Source organism: Bos taurus, chromosome 1, assembly GCF_002263795.3.
Source record: "Bos taurus isolate L1 Dominette 01449 registration number 42190680 breed Hereford chromosome 1, ARS-UCD2.0, whole genome shotgun sequence".
Lineage (NCBI taxonomy): Eukaryota > Metazoa > Chordata > Mammalia > Artiodactyla > Bovidae > Bos > Bos taurus.
The window spans coordinates 133,277,187-133,294,810 of NC_037328.1; the positions used below are offsets into that span (position 1 = coordinate 133,277,187).

General features: G+C 37.7%; 1 protein-coding gene across 4 annotated transcripts in view; it reads right to left on the bottom strand.

Moving 5' to 3' along the window:
• PPP2R3A (protein phosphatase 2 regulatory subunit B''alpha) overlaps positions 1-17,624 on the bottom strand; it is a 233,030-nt gene that overhangs the window by 160,215 nt on the left and 55,191 nt on the right. For 3 of the 4 annotated variants that reach the window (XM_024996316.2, XM_024996309.2, XM_059889116.1), the window contains exon 3: positions 9,377-11,836. The exons of the other annotated variant lie outside the window; for it this stretch is intronic. In XM_024996316.2, coding sequence (XP_024852084.1) covers positions 9,377-11,368 — 1,992 coding nt within the window. In that variant the 5' untranslated portion in view covers positions 11,369-11,836. The remainder of the gene's footprint in view (positions 1-9,376; positions 11,837-17,624) is intronic. 4 annotated transcript variants of the gene reach the window in all.

Below are 17,624 nucleotides of genomic sequence, written 5' to 3' on the forward strand. Positions count from 1 at the left end.
GGGGACATTTCAGGCAAAGATGGACACAATAAAGGACAGAAATGGTACTGACCTAACAGAAGCAGAAGATATTAAGAAGAGGTGGCAAGAATACATAGAAGAACTATACAAAAAAGATCTTCATGACCCAGATAACCACAATGGTGTCATCACTCACCTACAGCCAGACATGCTGGAATGTGAAGCCAAGTGGGCCTTAGAAAGCATCACTACGAACAAAGCTAGTGGAGGTGATGGAATTCCAGTTGAGCTATTTCAAATCCTGAAAGATAATGCTGTGAAAGTGCTGCACTCAATATGCCAGCAAATTTGGAAAGCTCAGCAGTGGCCACTGGACTGGAAAAGGTCAGTTTTCATTCCAATCCCAAAGAAAGGCAATGCCAAAGAATGTTCAAACTGCCACACAATTGCACACTCATCTCACATGCTAGCAAAGTAATGCTCAAAATTCTCCAAACCAGGTTTCAATAGTATGTGAACTGTGAACTTACAGATATTCAAGCTGGATTTAGAAAAAGCAGAGGAACCAGAGATCAAATTGCCAACATCCATTGGGTCATCAAAAAAGCAAGAGAGTTCTAGTAAAACATCTACTTCTGCTTTATTTACTAAGCCAAAGCCTTTGACTGTGTGGATCACAACCAACTGTGGAAAATTCTTCAACAGATGGGAATACCAGACAACCTGACCTGCCTCCTGAGAAATCTGTATGCAGGTCAAGAAGCAACAGTTAGAACTGAACATGCAACAACAGACTGGTTCCCAATTGGGAAAGGAGTATGTCATGGCTGTATATTGTCACCCTGCTTATTTAACTTATATGCAGAGTACATCATGCAAAATGGTGGGCTGGATGAAGCACAAGCTGGAATCAAGATTGCTGGGAGAAATATCAACAACTTCAGATACACACTGATGACACCACCCTTATGGCCGAAAGTGAAGAAAAACTAAAGAGCCTCTTGATGAAAGTGAAAGAGAAGAGTGAAAAATTTGGCTTAAGACTCACCATTCAGAAAACTAAGATTATGGCATCCAGTCCCATCACTTCATGGCAAATAGATGGGGAAACAATGAAAACAATGAGATTTTATTTTTGGGGGTTCCAAAATCACTGTGGATGGTGACTACAGCCATGAAATTAAAAGACTCTTGCTCCTGGGAAGAAAAGCTATGACCAACCTAGACAGCATAATAAAAACCAGAGACATTACTTTGCTGACGAAGGTCCGTCTAGGCAAAGCGATGGTTTTACCAGTAGTCATGTATGAATGTTAGAGTTCGACTATAAAGAAAGTTGAGTGCCGAAGAACTGATTTGAACCGTGGTGTTGGAGAAGACTCTTGAGAGTCCCTGGAACTGCTAGGAGATCTAACCAGTCCATCCTAAAGGAAATTAGTCCTGAATATTCATTGGAAGGACTGATGCTGAAGCTGAAACTCCAATATTTTGGCCACCTGATGTGAAGAACTGACTCATTTGAAAAGACCCTGATGCTGGGAAAGATTGAAGGTGGGAGAAGAAGAGTCAAAAGAGGATGAGATGGTTGGATGGCATCACAGACTCGATGGACATGAGTTTGTCCATGAGAAAGTAAGCTCTGGGAGTTGGTGATGGACAGGAATGCATGGCGTGCTGTAGTTCATGGGGTCGCAAAGATACACAACTGAGCAACTGAACTGAAATGGAGAAGATTAAGGTACATTTTTACATCTTAGAACAGAATGGAAATGGTCCAAGCCAATGAGATAAATAAACCTCTAACCTTAGTACCATTAACACTATAACAACACTAACATTTAGGACTTTAAGTAAATTCACTGAATAAGACGAGGGTATGCATATCCAAATGCTATTTTCTCCAGAGAAACTTCCCTGAATTTCACAAGCTGGGATCTCTCTCTCTCCATCCTCTGAACTCCTGTAGCATTTCATCTCTCTCTCATGGAATCCATTCTTTTCACTCTGTATCACAGTAAATAGCTCATCTCTTCTACTAGACTGTGGGCTCCAAAAAGGCTTATGATGTCTGATTCATCTTAATCCCCAATTGTGTGCTCTACACAGTACATGCGTAAGCTATTTAGAAATTATCCTTTTTAAATCATTTTGGCAACCTCCATTTTACATAATAATGTATTAACTATGCTGAAATAAACTTCCAGGCTCATGATGGAGCCGTTCCTGCCCAGAGCTCCTGCCAAATCACCAAACCAAAATCTGGATAACTTATATGTCCCTGTATATGGTCCACTTGACCAAAAATGTAGTATATTCAGTCAGCTAATCCCCAAGTGCCAAGCGAATTCTGGGCCTTCTCACCCCAAACAAGCTTGACTATGGGGCGCCAGCCATTCATATACTTTCTTCAATAATTTTTTAACAATCATAAAAGTGATCTTTATCCCATTTTTGAAATAGGTCCTGCTAAAGTTCACATCTGGCAATACTGTGACAACAGTTTTACTCTTAATAGTTTTTTTTAGAAAATTAGAGTTTTAATTTGAACTTTCTAATAATTAGACACCTTTCCCTCTCAGTTAGTGGAGAAAGCAATGGCAACCCACTCCAGTACTCCTGCCTGGAAAATCCCATGGATGGAGGAGCCTGGTAGGCTGCAGTCCATGGGGTTGCACAGAGGTGGACACGACTGAAGCGACTCAGCAGCAGCAGCAGCCCCCTCAGTTAGTGAAATCTGTAAGGTTTCACTAGACTTAAGCATTACAGTATAGCTTAAAAAAATCTTCCTTTTTGTTTACCTTAACATTTTCCTCTTTCATTGACAAGTCCTTCCTGCCTGCCCTCCACTCTTTCAATGGAGACAAGCAATAATGGAAACTTTCCCCAGGCTTTGTTTTCACTAAATTAAGTAAAAGTAATAATTTTCAGGGGAGGCTAGGGTTTATTATTTTAATGTGTGAATAATAGCTAACAGGTTATTGTCCCATAAAGCTAAAAACAGACCAAAAATGACTGTAATATCATCTGTTAAAGGTAATAAAATGTAGAATTGAAACATCATTTATTACGTGAACTTCCAAAGCAGTATATTTTCCTAAGTGTTTTTTTTAAAAAATTTTATGTCCATGTCACACTCATGGACATGTATGTAATTCACTCATTTGTTATTATGAAACCCTCTGAAACCTCAGCCACATCCTCTTTCTCTCCTCCACAAGCTGTTCCTTTTTTTTTTTTTTAAACTGAAGTATAGTTGATTTACAATATTATATTAGTTTTAGGAGTACATTATAGTGGTTTGATATTTTTATAGATTTTACTCCATTCAATTATTATAAAATATTGACTGCATTCCCTATGCTGTACAATATATTTTGTAGTTTATTTTCCACCTAGTAGTTTGTATCGCTTAATGCCCTTCCCTATCCTGCCCTATGTCCCATCCCTCAACCTACTAGTAACCACTAGTTTGTCTGCTATATCTGTGAGTCTGTTTCTGTTTTGTTATATTCATTTGCTTTAACTTTTAAGATTCTATATATAAGTGAAAACATACCATTCTCTTTGTTCAACTCATTTCAGGCCTATGTGAGTAACGTCTGTTATTCCAGGACCTACAGGGTTGTTTCCTGTCACCTGTTGACCAATTATATAGAACTTGACACAGCGAGAGAGTTCATGAGCAAAGAAAGGAAAAAAGAGCAGAGAATAAGACATGGGATGAAAAGGAATCTGTTTTAAGTAGAAAAGTCAGAGATCGGGAAATGACTAGAGAGGAAAAGGGAGAAAGCTATATAGATAAGAACCCATGATGAAGAATTCTGAAACTCTGGGCTTACTTATTTTTCTACTTCTATTTGACTATCTGATTGCCACATTGGTAGTTTTTGCTACTGATGTCTTTGAAAAAATATCACACTGAACCTTATCAAAAATCTGTTTTGCTGATCTACACAAAATAATATCTAGACCAGGAAATTAGCTAACTTTTTTCTATAAATGGCCAAACAGTAAGTATATTAGGCTTTAAGGTCTCTGTTACAACTACTCAACCTAGTAGACAGGGCACAAGAGCAGTCACAGTTCATATGGAAATGAAGGACTGTAGCTGTGCTACAATAAAACGATTTACAAACACAGGTGGCCAATCAGATTTGGCCCACGGACCACAGGATTCTGACCCCTCATTTATTTAAGCTGTTTAAAGCTGATTTGTGTCTTTATTTTTAATTGGAGGATAATTGCTTTACAGTGTTGTGTTGGTTTCTGCCATACAGCAGTGTGAATCAGCCATAAATACACATGTATACCCTCCCTCTTGAAACTGCCTCCCACCACCGCCCCCAGGTAGTCACACGGCACCAGGGCTGAGCGCCTTATGCTACATAGCAACTTCCCACTAGTTATCTATTTTACATATGGTAACATACATGTTTCAATGCTACTGTCTGAATTCATCCCCCCCTCTCCTTATCCCACTTTGCCTATAAGCCTGTTCTCCATGTCTTCATCTCTATTCCTGCCCTGCAAATAGGTTCATCAGTACCATTTTTCTAGATTCCATATATATGTACTGCTGCTGCTGCTGCTTAGTTGCTTCAGTCATGCCCGACTCTGTGCGACCCCATAGACAGCAGCCCACCAGGCTCCCCCGTCCCTGGGATTCTCCAGGCAAGAACACTGGAGTGGGTTGCCATTTCCTTCTCCAATGCATGAAAGTGAAAAGTGAAAGTGAAGTCACTCAGTCGTGTCTGACTCTTAGTGACCCCACGGACTACAGCCTACCAGGCTCCTCTGTCCATGGGATTTTCCAGGCAAGAGTACTGGAGTGGGGTGCCATTGCCTTCTCTGACATATATGTGCTAATATACGATATTTGCTTTTCTCTTTCTGATTTACTTCACTCTGTATAATAGGCTATAGGTTCATCCACCTCAGTTCAGCTGACTCAAATCCATTCCTTTTTATGGTTGAGTAATATTCCATTGTACATAGGTACCACAACTTCTTTATCTGTTCATCCCACCCCTGATTTAGACCGATACCCTCTGTACCAATCGCTCAACATCCTTCTAGTATTTTTTATTTGATTCCCTCTCCAAATACAGATTTGAAATGTATTTCTGGAAAATAGATACTGTTCCTCGTGAGAAATTATTCTGAAATACATATTAAAATATTAATGATATATAATATTGTGAAGTAGATCTTTTCAGTGAAAATCATCAATGTCAAATAAAAGCAATTCCTATATGTCCCTTACATAAGTCTTTTAATTGAAATGTTTTGAACAACTGGAAACATTTTGACTGTTCAAAATGTTAAAAAATAAAAGCCTTAATTTAAAATTTATTATTCTTTAAAAAATTATTCTGAAAAAACTATACTGTGGGAGTCCTGTGCTTTAAAATCTTCGTTAGCTAGCCACTCCCTTAGAATGATCTTTTTTTAGAAAAAAATTGAAGTATAGTTGCTGCATAATATGTTACAGGTATATGATACAGTGATCCACAATTTTTAAAGGTTTAGCTCCATCACGACTTCACTTTCACTTTTCACTTTCATGGATTGGAGATGGAAATGGCAACCCACTCCAGTATTCTTGCCTGGAGAATCCCAGGGATGGGAGAGCCTGGTGGGCTGCTGTCTATGGGGTCGCACAGAGTCGGACACGACTGAAGAGACTTAGCAGCAGCAGCATAGTTATTATAAACCACTGGCTGTATTCCCTGTGTTGCGTAATATGTCCTTGTAGCTTACTTTATACCTAGTAGTTTATACCTCTTACTCCCTAAGCCTATATTGGACCCCACCCACTCCCTTGTGCCCACTGACAACCACTAGTTTGTTCTCTGTATCTGTGAGTCTGCTGCTTTTTTGTGAAAGAAACACTTTAGCATAGCATACAGGGTCATTTGTAAGTTGGCCCCAACCTAACTCTCTGATTTTATTTGCTTTTGAACTGTGGTGTTGGAGAAGACTCTTGAGAGTCCCTCGGACTGCAAGGAGATCCACCCAGTCCATCCTAAAGGAAATCAGTCCTGAATATTCATTGGAAGGATTGATGCTGAAGCTGAAACTCCAATACTTTGGTCATCTGATGTGAAGGACTGACTCATTGGAAAAGACCCTGATGCTGGGAAAGATTGAAGGCGGGAGGAGAAGGGGACAACAGAGGATGAGATGGTTGGAAGACATCACTGACTTGATGGACATGAGCTTGAGTAAGCTCTGGGAGTTGCAGGGATGGACAGGGAAGCGTGGTGTGCTTCAGTCCATGGGGTTGCAAAGAGTCGGACACTACTGAGCGACTGAACCGAACTGAACTCTATGTTCATTCTCTGTATACAAGAATAAAAACATGACTAGGAGATAAAAACACTGACATTTCAGGAAATGGTTACTTCTGGAAGAGGAGAGAATACTGGGGAGGGGAACCCTTGGGATTTCAACTATATCTGAGGTGACTTTTTTAAAAACGGTGATATTAATGAAAATATTAAATAAAGATCTGAAGCAAAGCTACAGCAAAGCATTAAGATTTGATAAAGCAAAGTGGTGAGTAATAAAAAAGCTTTTTCTGTCATTCACAATACTTTTGTCTTTGTTTAAGACAAACTACAATTTGGCCCACTGCCCATTTTTTAAGACTTATAGCTAAGAATGGTTTTACATTATTGAAAGGCTGTTTAAAAAAGAAAAAACAAAAACAAGACTATATGACAGAAACTTGTGACCTGCAAAGACTATAGTATTAACTATTTGGCCCTGTATAGAAAACATTTGCCAACTTCTGATTTTAAATATTTCGTAAAAAGAAAAGATTAAAAAAAAGAAGAGGTAAGGAGGCAACTGAGTCAAGGAAGGATGGGTTTGTTTTCTTACCTTAAGTATCTTCCTGACACATTTTATATTGCTTGTTTCTTTAAATTAGCTTTTCATGAATTATTTTTTCAACTTTTATAAAGAAGAAGTCTCATCAAAGTAATAAGAATTCTAACTATGTATGGCAGTAGATAGTAACAAGACTTAACTGGGATTATATCCATGTATATAAATACCAGGTTATTGTACACCTGCAACTAATATGTCAATTATACCTCAATTAAAAAAAATGATGTACCTCTGTGGGAAAAAAGAAATCTCATCAAATTTATTCTATGAGGTTGGAACTCATAGAAAATGAGTTCTATGAGGAACTCATTTAAAAGACCTATGGGAGAATCCTTTAATATGATTTTGATTTCAGTCAGTCCATACTTTGTCAAAAAACTGGGGAGCTCACTTAGAGCCCAGAGTGCCATTTTTATGTAGATGTATTTGCACTGGTGACCCACTTATGAGCTGTCAGCCGGGCACACAGGAGAGATGCTGCATGGGATCTATTCTTGGCTTCAGGTTCACATTTTCTGCTTTCTGCAGTCTACCTCTCCTAGAAGAATTTGTTTCCCTCTGCTCCCCGCCACAGATGATAATGGGGCAAGAGGGCTAAACAAATTTCAAAACACTGTATTACAGTAAGAGTTTCTGGCCATAGTAGTTGTGAAACATTGGAATATGTCATTAGAGAAGGTAGACTTTTTTTTTTTAATGGGGAAAACAATACATTTAAATATTTTGGTACACCGCAGATCACAAGAACTGTTAGATCTTATGTTATTATCATTTTGGTTACTATACAGGTATTTTCTTTATAAAATAGTAAGCACATCAGTCTTGCCTATGTACATGAAAGGATTTTTAAAAATTTTTCTAATTAATTGACATAGTTTCTCCCCTTCAGCATTGACCCATGTTAACAAAGAGTATTACCAACTGTGAATCAAGGAATGAAGAGACTCAAGAGAGATTTCACAGTAACGCTCAGTGGACAACTGAGGATCTTTTAGACCTAAATTATTTAATACTTTAAATATGTACTGTTTTAAACTTTAGCATCACTGGTAACTAAAAATGTGTACAGGAGAACAACAGCCACAAAAAAATATGAGGTAAAAATTATTCATCTGATCATAATATGCATTTTTTCCTGTTCTAATGAAAATATTAATGTGAAAATAATAACTTGTTTTTTAACTGGGCCATATATATGCTGTCTCTAATATCCATTTGTCTTTTTAAAATTTATTAAAGATATACAAAATGGCATGACAAAATAATGGTGATTCATTACCAGATTAAATATTACTGAGACCCTGTGTATTCTTCCTCAGTTCTCTCTCTCTTCCTTCTTCCATGGATTAATCACTGTTCTGAACACTGTACCTGATGTATCCATGTATTTATTCACACTTTTTATACAATACAAATACCCCAAATAATTCCTATCATTATTTTACAACCAGTTTTGTTGACTTTGCTTCATGTCTGAATTCATACATGTTGACACATATAGTGTATTCACATGGTAGAGACAGAGCTCACCAAATATTCTATGTGCTCCCATATGATTCTTAGACTTCAGGTTGGAATCACTGGGCTGTGAGCAGACGGGAATTATGTCAAGAGTGGGGCAAGGTGGCTAAAAGCTCCATTTCTTTCTTAGCCTTCTTCAGTGAACTCCTAAGCCACATCTTCCAGATGGGGCAATGGGGCAGCTGTAGGAACATGGAACATCCATCAGTCTGGGTCCCTGTGCGAGGTGGAGCAGAGCCTCTTACCAACTGTGTTGGACATGTAAAACGAATAAGAATAATCCTATTGGGCTAAGACACATATACATACCTACAAATGGGCAGATAACTTCCTTTCTGGTATTATTCAAAAGCAACGCTATCAGTAGCAGGGTAAATTCAAAGCTTTCTGAAAATACTTCTACCTTGGAACTCTAGACTGACATCCATTCTCACTTGCATGACGAAGGATATTTCATATACTCTACTCTTTACCTTCTTTGAAGATCTGCTGCACTAACAAAACTTTCAGAGATGTGCTTATATGTTCACATACTTTTTCTGGTATGTTAGTTTTGTTTCCCCAATTCGATTTTAAGTTCTACACAGGCTTGTAGTCCACAAAGGCATGCAGTGAAGAGTGGCTTACTGGTTGAGGATGGTGAAACTAATATTAAATAACTCTTTGTGTAAGGCACCTTGCTTGTGCTTCACCTGACTTATCTTGATCATTATTACTCCCATTACAGATGAGGATATTAAGACCAAGTAAGTTTCCTTTGGTCACAGAGCTAGGAAGAAGATAAAGGGTGTCAGGAAGGAAATTGAAAGCAATCTGCTTAACTCTATAAAGACTTTGCTTTTTAGCTTTTTCCACTGAACTCAGTGAGACCATGCCTACTGTAGGGTAGGAGCTTTAGTGGAACATAAAACGACTGACAAAATTTTTTTGTTTCTAAATTTTGCAAACATTAGTACATTTCTTTGGAGACTTCTTGGGACTGAAGATTGTTAGGTCTTACCTTGATCACCTCTGGGGTCTGCTGAATCAAAACCACTGAGGTAGTATCTTTGACTTTATCACCAACAGGACTTCTGCAGACTGATAAATTGGCCTGGGAGGAAGTTGTCAAGGTTTCTTGTAGAATCTGCATCATCTCTTTTTCTTGTGATAGGCTCCCTCTGCCTGATTTGCATTCAACCAATTCTTGAGCAAAATCTTCAATGCTTTCTAGAATCCGCAGTAAGAGGGCTCGATCCTCTTCCTCTATTTTGTGTCCATTGGTTTCAATAATCCTTGTTAGACAGGAAGGTGACACTTTTTCCGTGGGTGAGGAGACTTTAGATTTAGGCTCAAGATCTGGGAGCTGATCAATCAACTGACTCTGACTATTTAGAGAGTTAGAGCTTTTACCTTTAGCAAGTGGCTCTCTTAGAGAGGTCTCCATCTTTTGTGAGAAAGATTCCAAGTCCATTAACAATTTATCTATCTCTTCCTGACTGTTAGAATTAATAAAATCTCTGTGGTTTTCCTCTTCAACTTTAGGAACTTTAGATTTAAGATCTTCCTCAGGTAGACTAACAACTGATTTCTCAAATATCTTACCAATTTCATTTTGCATTGAGGCAGGACATTTTTTAAGATGAGTACCATGGTCTGATAATTCTGCTCTATCTTCATTTACCTTTATCAACTCCTGAGAGGGTCCATTTTCTGTCTTCTGTTCATGATACAATGCTTTCTTTCCATCTGACTCTTCTTCAATATATAGGGTTTCCATGAGATTACCAGAAGAAACATTTTCTAAAGGATTTACAGTTAGTGGCTGCGATTGAAGCTGGACATCTTTTAGAGTTCTGGGATCACTTATCTCTAAATTATATAAGGAATTTGTAGAGTTATTTGGAATGGGTTTTATAGTGTCTGTTTTTCTATAACTGTGCTGGTCATCTTGCAGTTCTATAGTTTGAAACTGTCCAGAGTCAAGGGGTGAGAGCTGGACAACATCTTCATACTTGGGGGGCTGTTCAGTGCCAAATACTGGGGAAAAGGGAGTCAGCTGTAAATTAGGCATATTACTGACCAGTTCTGTTAAATCTATAGCCTCATTATTCCCAGATTGCATGAACTCAAATGGTAGCTTTTTCAGGTAGGATGCTAACCTGGTCATTACATTCATATAGACAGTTTCAGAGCTAGAAATTGCATCATTACCATTTCCTTCATTGATGCTACTCCCTGTCTTTTTCTTTATACACTGTTTTATGATGTCTGTGCATTTTTTCAAATCCTCGGAGCATTTTAGCAAGATGTCTAAGCACATCTTTATATCTGTACCAGAAGAAAAATTATCTATTTTATGTTTTTCTAAAATCTGAGTAACCAGGTCTTCTTCAGAGAAGTTGTGAAGAAACACTGAAGTCAGATTTGTATCGAGTGAGTTTCTACGGGATAAAGATTTTTCCTCAACTGAGGAACTCCGGAGTAAACCAAAGGATGGAGAGTTCCCATCATGGTTATAATGGCCACAGAGCAAGTCAAAATCAACTGACCTCCTGTTGAATGAGTCAGATTTAACTTTCCTTCCCTTTTTGTAAGCGGCATGGTTAGAGTTTTTGAGTTTTTCAAGGGAAAATTCTTTTATTTTCCCACTGGCAAAACTGATTGCTTCTCCTGCAATGTCCTTTAAATTACAGGTACTCTGAAATGTAGATCCTTTCCTGACCTTGGGTATGCCCGTGAGGGCTTGATGGGGATAGTCACCTTCAGCTGAGGAAAACCCATTTTCATGGGGTAGAAACAGAGAGTCCAGATCTGTATCTTTGAACTGAGACACAGGGATGTGTAAGAGGTCTGCACAAACACTATGATGTATCACAATGCAGTCAACTCCATGTGTGAAGGTGTGGCAGGTTCCAGTGCAATAATGTATCGCTTGCTCAAAACGCCGGTCTATCACCACACTGCTATAGTGGTTCACAGTACTAACCACAAGTCTGTAAGTTGCTGCCATAATATCAAATCCACTGAGTGGTAGGATGTAGAATTTTCTAGAACTTGTTTCAAGTAAATTCTCCTAAATGACACTCAGCTAAAAATATATTTGACTGACAATGTTCAGTGGTTTCTTGCAAATATAATGACCTTTCCCGCAAAGGGAAATCATCAAAATTTGAGGTTTGGTAACTGTCAGATACAGTAGCTGTTGCACATGCGTGCTTGTATCAGTCTAATAATTTAATAATTGTGCTTGCTTTCTAGTTTCATTTAGTAATATCATAATACTATAGGATTATTTTTAGGAATAAATTTTAAGAAGAATAAGGAATATTCTCTTTTAGTTCTTCAGCAGTTCTATGATGCAGACATTTATGGTCATAAATGTACTGTTATAAATCTCAGTTGGTAGTATAGAAGTACTGTGATAACTGAGTCCTCCAAAGGCTTAAATGATCCATTTTTTTGTGAATGACAGGAAAACCTATAATGAAAAAAGAAAATAATTTAAAGGAAATACAGTCTCTTAATACTGACAGAATCTTTTATTTCCTCTTCTTTTGTATCCCACATGCAGTTAATTATCTTTTTCTTTGCCACATCACTGATGGCTTATTTTTGATTCAAGCCTTTGTTTCATTACACCCTACACTCCTTATTACCTAAAGTAGTATTACCAGCTTTCCTGGGGACTTGGTGATAAAGAATCCGCTTGATAATGCAGGAGATGCAGGTTTGATTCCTGAGTTGGGAAGATCCCCTGGAGGAGGAAATGGCAACCCACACCAGAATTCTTACCTGGAAAATCCCAAGAACAAAGGAGCCTGGTGGGCTACAGTCCATAGGGTCACAAAACAGTCAGATATGACTTAGTAACTTAACTACAGTAACAGTATTACCTCAACTCTGCCTTGTTACAGCTGCCTCTCAGTTGGCATTTCTAATCCCGCCCTCCTTGCTTCCTAACATGACACTGACTAGCTTAGACATAGAGAGCTTTCTCACCTCTTACAGATCAAGAATTCACACTACTGATCCCTAACATGCATCATGGCAGGCCTAGCTTTTTTGACTCATTTTCAACAACTATTCCCATCCACACATAACCTTATTTTCTGTTACTGTCCTGCATCAACAGGACAGGTTGATGTTGCTTCCATCAACCTAGGTTTCTTAAAGACGGCTGACACACAGTGCTTGCTCTTCACTGTACAATGTCCTCGACACTTGGAAATTATTCCCTTACCTTCATCTCTTTTCTTACTCTTTCTGAGAGAGAAAAACAACCTTTATTACTGATCTTGATCTCATCCTCTCAGACCCTGCCACATGCAGATCTCCCTCTCTTGTCATCAATGGATAGAATTTAATCATTCTCTTTTTTTTTAAAGGGCATTTAAATCATGTTGTAAGTTGCTGTCCAAAAAGGTTCAATCCAGTGCTGCCCAGTAGTCCTATCCATTACTGAAAGTGGGGAGGCGGGTACTGAATTCTCCAAATATTATTGTTGAGCTTTCTATTTCTCCCTTAATTTATTTTGCTTTCTGTATTTTAATATTCTGTTGTTAGATACGCATGTTTCTAACTGTTATATCTGCCAGATGGAGGGACACAAACTATCATAAATATATGTATATGTATAACTGACTCACTTTGCTGTATAGCAGAAACTAACACAGCACTATAAACCAATTATCCTCTAATAAAAATTAATTTAAAATAATAAAAAGAGAAAAAACATTAAAAAACAAAATAAAAAGGTTCAGTCAATGTTCTGACTTAACCAATAAATACTGAGTGCTTACTGTGTGACAGGCACCTGCCAAGTGCTAGAGATAGAGCAGTGAATAAAGTCCCTGTCCTGAATGAACTGACGATCTAGCTGGAAAAAGAAAAACAACATGTAAGTAAACCTAACTTAGATGGTGATATGTGCAATAGAGAAAGATGAAGCACAGCAAGGGTTTAGAAAGGATGAGAAGGTGCTGTGTTACAAAGGGCAGTCAGGGAAGACCTCACTGATATCTGAACAGAGATCTGAAAGAAGAGAGGGAGCAGGTTGAGGAGGTATTTGGGGTTAAATCATCTCGGGCAGAATAACCCAAAGTAAAAAGGCTCTGCGGTATGAGCATGCTTGACTTACTAAAAGAATGACAAGGAGGCTAAAGTGACTGGAGTAGAGAAAGCAAGGTGGTAGGCAGTGTGGGAGAAGAGGCCAGAAAGGAAAGGTGGGAGTCTAAATCATGCAGAGCCTGCAGACTATTATGATGAATTTGGCTTTACTGTGAGTGAGCTGGGAAACAACTGATGTCTACTGAGCAGAGGAATGACACGATCAGACTTACGTTTTTAAATTGGTAATTTTGGCTTCTGTGTTCAGAGGAGACTGCAGAGGAGCAAGACAGGAAATAAGGAAACAAGGTAGGAGCTATATCAGTAAATGAGGTAAGAAGGCTGGGGGGCCTGAACCAGGAGAGGCAAAGTGAAAGTGAAAGTCACTCAGTCGTGTCTGACTCTTGGCAATCCCATGGCCTATACAGTCCATGGACTTCTCCAGGACAGAATACTGGAGTGGGTAGCCTTCCCCTCCTCCAGGGGATCTTAAACGCTGAATATATTTAAAAGGTAGAGCCAATATGACTTGCTGAATAAAAGTGTACAATACTACTGCATCAAGAAAGGCGGACTAAGACAAGGACAGGTAGGAGATGACAACAGCAGAGAAAGACAGCGTCAGTTTAACAATACCAAGAATTGCACTGGTATTTTAACAATAAAAACAGTTACCCATTTAATAATGAGAAACAGAACTTGACTGTTTTCATTTTTATTTCTTCAATCCCAGAAAATTCCGTTTATTTTTCTTATTTGTTATATTTCTTTTTTGGTAAAGTTTCTATTCAAATCTTTTGCTTATTTCTGTATTTGAGACAGTGAAATAAGATATGGTTAATAGTTAATACAATTAATTCATGAAAAACCCTTTGTTTTGTTGAATTCTTATACTGTTTAGGATATATTTCTTGGCTCTTTAGATTCAATGATTATTACTCTTTTATTATGCCAATCCTATACTATCATAATTACTATTGTCTTATTAAGTTTTATTATCTGACTTTTTCCCTCATATTTTGAATTATGATTCCTTTTTATGTTCCAACATTCTTTGATGGTCTTCCAGATGAATTTCTGCATTGTCAGGTTTTAAGAAAACTATGATAGGAATTTGATTATAATTACAGTAAACTTATGAATTATTTTGAAGGAACACTGATATCACTATAATATTCAGATTTTCCTTCCACAAACATATAAATCATAATTCCAACACTCCTTTCTTTCTTTCTTTCTTTGTGGTTTTTCTTCAGTGTTTCACCCTCATTCTTCTTTTCCTGCAGTGTCTCAACTTTATTGCTATGTGAATGGATCTTGAGCCATTGTTTTGTCCTCTACTGCCTTGCCTTCAAATCCAAGATGGTGGCTCATATAAAACTATAAAGCTGAATATCATGCAGGTTGGCTGAAGCTCAAGTATAAAGAAGATCCATAGTAAAGGGAGTGAGTCAAAGTCACTCAATCGTGTCTGACTCTTTGTGACCCCATGGACTATAATTTATGACCCCATGGGATTCTCTAGGCCAGAATACTGGAGTGGGTAGCTTTTCCCTTCTCCACAGGATCTTCCCAACCCAGGGATCGAACCCAGGTCTCTCACATTGCAGGCAGATTCTTTACCAGCTGAGCCACAAGGGAGTACCTACCCAATAATTCTTAAGTGAAAATACAAAAGTGCCTAAGAGGAATAAGTGTTATGGGGCAGAAGACTAGAATGTAGCAATGGAAGGAAATACATTTTTAAAAGATGTACATCCAGGAGACAGGGAAGAAATAGCACCAAACACAAAAAACTATGCACCTTTTCAGAAAACCATGATTTTGAAGAGTTTTTGGGTAAGGATAAAAGAGAAGGAAAATCAAAGGACACTATCAAGAAAGTATATTAGGATAATTGTATGAGAGCTAATAAGACTATATCATTTTTGTTTGTTTTGGCCATGCTATATGGCATGTGGGATCTTAGTTCCCCGACCAGGGATAGAACTTGTGCCCCCCTGCAGTGGAAGCATGGAGTCCTAATCATTGGATCTCCAGGGAAGTCCCAGGACTGTATCTTAATATGGGTGATAAAACTGGTCCTGAAGCAAAATACAGAACTGTTAGACAATTTAAATATCCAGATTAAATTGTATATTTAAATATTAAATTTAAACTATTACAACAGTTGTCAGATAAATTCCTAAAGTGACATAAGACTCTTTTATTTCTCTGAAATTTGAGAAACTAAAGAGAAATCTTTCTCTAGGTTTGAAAATGAGCAAAACAACCAGTTAATAAGGTAATATGACAGAAAATACAAGGAAGTATTGTTGTGGTGTTAGAATTTGAAGTAATCAAGGGAGAGAATACTGCCAGAGTCAGACATAGGCTTTTAGCCAGTGCTGCCTAGAAAAACTTTCTGTGTTGATGGAAACATTCCATGTCTGCCATGATATGGCTGCATCTGCCACATGTGGCTATTGAGCACTTTAAACGCAGCTACTGTAACTGAAGCACTGAATTTTAATTTTATTTAGTTAAACATTTTAAAATTTGAAATTATTTTAGACTCACAGAAAAGTTACAAAAATAATATACGGAGTTCCTGTGTGCCCTTCCCCCAGTTTCCTCCAATGGTAACATCCTATATCACCACACCACAAGGATCAAAGGCAGGAAGCCGACAATTAACAGACCTTATTTAGATTTCACCAGTTTTATATGACTCACTCCTTCCTTTTCTTTTCTTTCTCCCTTCCTTTTACAGTATGTACCACCACAATCAGGATCCAGAACTACCCCTTCGCTCTTCAGAACCTCTCACACCACTCTTTTGTAGTCATACAGTAAACTGTCCTGTATCATTGTGATTCTGTCATTTCAAGAACATTCATGCAAGGCACACAGTGTTTAAGCTTTTGATATTGGTTTCTCTCACTGAACTCAATGATTTTGAGAGTCATTCACTTTACTGAACATTTCAACAGTTCATCCCTTTTTATTGCTGAGTCTATTGACTGTATGGATATACCACAATTTGTTTGCCCATTCACCTGTTTAAGGATATTTATGTTGTTTACAGTTTGGGTTATTACAAATAAAGCTGCTGTTTTTGTATAAACATGATTTTCATTCCTCTATGGTAAATAACCACATTTACAAGTCTGATTGTTAGGTTGAATGTTAAGCATATTTTTAAAAGAAACTGCCAAACTATTTACCAGAGTGGCTACACCATTTTACATTCCCACCAGTAATGCATGAGAGAGATGGCTAATTCCACATCCTCTTCAACATTTGTGACGGCCAGTATTTTCTACTTTAGCCATTCTAATAGTGTACTGTATTATCTCAATGGAGCTTTAACCTACATCTCCCTTCTAGCTAATGATGTTGAACATCTTATCCTGTGCTACTGATCAGCCCCATATGTCCCTAGAGAAGTAGTGTTTAAATATTTTGTCTATTCTTATTAATTCCAATAATTTCTTTGAAACCCATATGTGGTTAGAGGCCACCATATTATGCAGTATAGTCCCAGTTAGTAGGAAGGCAGCTTTCAGAAATTCTGAGACTTTAAAAGAAAATATGAAGAAAAAAAAGAGAAGATATAAAAAAAATGAAGACTGACAGGTTTTAAAAATGAAATCTGATGACCCTGTCATAAGTAATCTTACTGAGAAAAAGTGGTGGGAGGAAGAGCTAAAGAACTAATTAAAAATTTAGGTCTTTGAGTTTAAATTTTGAAGGGACATGAATATCACAGAGAGGGAACATAAAACTAAATCCCAAGGGATGGGACCAATTTCAATAAGAAGTTTACAGTGTAAAATAATTTTTTTTTAAGGTAAAATAAATGAAGATTATTCTCCTGGTATTTGGTTCAGATTCTGTGGGTATCAAATTCTGCCTTTTTGTTTAGATCATGACTCAACTGATGCCCAATTGTACCTCTGGAATCCTAGACATGGAATCTAATCCAATTATTCTTAATCAGAGATACAATCTAACTCAGAACTATGATGCTATCTTATGTCTCTCAGTAAAAGCCAGTCTGCATGGGTTTGAATCCCAAGCCTGCCACCAACAGCTATGTGGCCTTACAGAAGTTGGTTAACTTTTATCAGCCTGTTTCACCTGCAAAACAGAGATAAAAATAGTAACCATCTCATGAG